This window comes from Aplysia californica, unplaced genomic scaffold (assembly GCF_000002075.1).
Source record: "Aplysia californica isolate F4 #8 unplaced genomic scaffold, AplCal3.0 scaffold01336, whole genome shotgun sequence".
NCBI lineage: Eukaryota > Metazoa > Mollusca > Gastropoda > Aplysiida > Aplysiidae > Aplysia > Aplysia californica.
The window spans coordinates 37,565-40,197 of record NW_004798606.1 but is presented as its reverse complement, the minus strand read 5'-3'; the positions used below and the strand labels follow the sequence as shown (position 1 = coordinate 40,197).

Here is a 2,633-nt window from a genome sequence, read left to right as displayed (position 1 = left end):
AGCCTTTTGAAGCTCTAAATGACCATTGACAGGTTGGCAGGCTCATTTTTCTCTAACATATACATACCAACTGATGCCGCCTGCCTGGCTAAGAATGCGGGTGTATTGAGGGTGCCACTGGTAGGTTGTATTTATTCACTCTTTATCTGTTTGTCTGTCCATCAGTCTTGCTTTTTTCTAGCTCTTATGGCTGTTGTTGTGTTGATGTGCCTGTCTGTACCCCACATATAAGCCTGAATAGACCGGTACGACTGACACGGTTGTATATCTTTCAACATTGCAGACGGAGAGAAGTGATGCTCCGTTACTGTCGCAGAAAACAAAATCGCCGATCTCGGTAGAGAAGAAGATGGCGCAGCAGCTGCAGGAGTTCTCTGTCTCCTCGTCCCAGCCCACGGTGGCGGGCGGACATTCCAACCCGGTCGTGCACGGAGGTGCCACCAGCAGTAGTGCGACCACCGAGGGCTCGAGGTGACTCGTTGTGGGGTGTTGGGTTGTGTGAGATGGGACTACCAGTGGTGGTGGGCTTATGGTTAGACATTTTGTTGTTGCAAAACAGAAGACTTGAGTTTGATTCCCAGGTAGGGAAGGTATTTTATCAGGGATCTCTTTCTGACCGCTGGGATACTGTATCCCACTCAGCCTGGGATGGCAAGGTTGTAGCTCTCTGCCTCATTAATGATCTAAATTGTATCGATTGTGGCATGCAATAATACTGACGAGGACAGTTAACATTGTTGCAGAATGTAAAAACCCACAATTGTTCAAGAAGTACGACAAGTGAGAATTGCTGAGCATTCATCACACAATTGCTTGGAAAATACAAAATATTAATACATATGGTTGATATCAGATCAGAAATGTATAACACATTCAGTAATGGTCGGTCAGATTCAATTGGACTAAGATGATGTGTTTACATGGTTACATCAGTGATGCATTTTTTAAAGATGCAGTTTATCCATGATAGCATTTTAAAACGGATATTTTGTATAAAAATCTGGATTTTAAAAATTTTACTAAAGATGGTGAAGCTTGGCATTTATATGGCCGAATTATGTTGATAATTCTGTTAAGACTAAATTACTTTAAGGAGAAACATGTGCAGAAAAAAGTGAACACAATAATGAAGACACTAGTTGGATAAATGGGGGGATTGGAGGGCATCGCTGGTAGGTTCTTTTTCTGCTTTCCATTTCCTCTGTCTGTTTGTATTACTCTTTCCTTGCACGAAATTATCATTGTTGTGTCAATGTTCCTCTCTGTTCTTAAACAAAGTCTGACAATGTCTTGTGTTGTTCATGGGAGCAGTGGGCGCGAGCACGGCACCACGTCGGACCACAGCAGAGAAGCTGCCTCGGAGGGAGAGACATCGGACGACAGCGAGAAAACACAGACAAGTGAGGGAGACTCAGCCTGTGACGCCACTCTGGAGGATAGTAAAGGTACAAGACAAGACCGGCCCGTTTGTGCTCTCTTTACTCTCACATAACTTAACTTTACAATGTGCGGGTGGTTGTACTTTTGAGTCTTTGTACTCAAACAAAACTGAAGTAAATAAAAGAAAATGGGGTGCGATTGAAGGATGCCGCCAGGTGTAGATCCTACTTCTTGTCTTTCCCTGTGTTGTTTCTGTCTTTTGCTTTTGCTTTTTCCATGGACAGTTAAGGTGTCGATGTGCTGTTCGAGACTCAAACCAGTCTGAAAGAAGCAAATGAAATTGGAAAACCCTGTAGTTCACTAGCTGCAGTGATGTGTTGGTGCATTGTTTAGTTATAACCTTTTGCCAGTAACAGGTCTGGTGGTTTCCTCAGGTTACAGGGGGGCTCTCCTAGCCTAGAGCTTAAGGTGTTCGCCTCTCATTCAAAGGTCCCAGGTTTGAATCCGGGTTGCAACCGAAAAATTTTCTTCTTTAAAATTGTCTCCTTTCACCTCCTTTCCTGCTCTCTAGCAATGTTCTGTCTTCTGCTTTAGTCTCCACTTTCTGCCCCCACCCCATCACCTCCTTTGCCCCCTCCTCTGGGCTCCTGACTCTTTCTGCAGCCGTTCTGCTGCTACTGCTTGGCTCGTTCTTACTGCAGTCTTTCAGACACACCCCTGATCTTATGGTAGGAAATATCTACACCTAGCCTTCTTGGACAAGGGCAAAAAATCTTGGGAGGTCCTGTGTGCAAGTTGCGCACCTTAAAGATCCCTTTGTGGTCTAAATTAGATAAGAGTAGACTTCGGTCGCCAGACGGGCAAAATTCAAAATTTCCTACCAACTGAAAATGTTTAATGTGTCCAGCGCGCTTATATGACCTTATGCAGTTGCAGAAGTCGTAAAACACTTACCCCAAAAATTTTTTTCAATCAGGTAACAGCAACCACAAAGTAAATGCAGTCGAACCTGCTTTAACAGCCACCTGTCCCGAACTCTCACCTGTTCAAACAAGTACTCTCCCCAAACTCCCACTCACTAGGGCTGGATCCTGCTCGTCAAATTTGAGAGTGACGATTCGCGATTCAGTCGGCTTCAATGAATCGCGAGTAGGCGAGCGCTCGTGAGTTCCGCCATCCTCTCCGCCCCACACCCTTTGTTGCGCTGCTCTATCAACTGACCTCAATTAGTGACCCCCATAAATTCCTCCCCC

General features: G+C 45.0%; 1 protein-coding gene across 1 annotated transcript in view; it reads left to right on the top strand.

Annotated features, from left to right (window-relative positions):
* The window catches only part of LOC101860711 (protein unc-79 homolog), a gene marked incomplete in the record, with an annotated part of 74,225 nt that overhangs the window by 47,710 nt on the left and 23,882 nt on the right, over nt 1-2,633 (top strand). Inside the window, 2 exon segments of the mRNA XM_035973512.1 lie at nt 284-471; nt 1,312-1,445. Of these exon segments, the coding sequence (XP_035829405.1) occupies nt 284-471; nt 1,312-1,445 (322 nt within the window).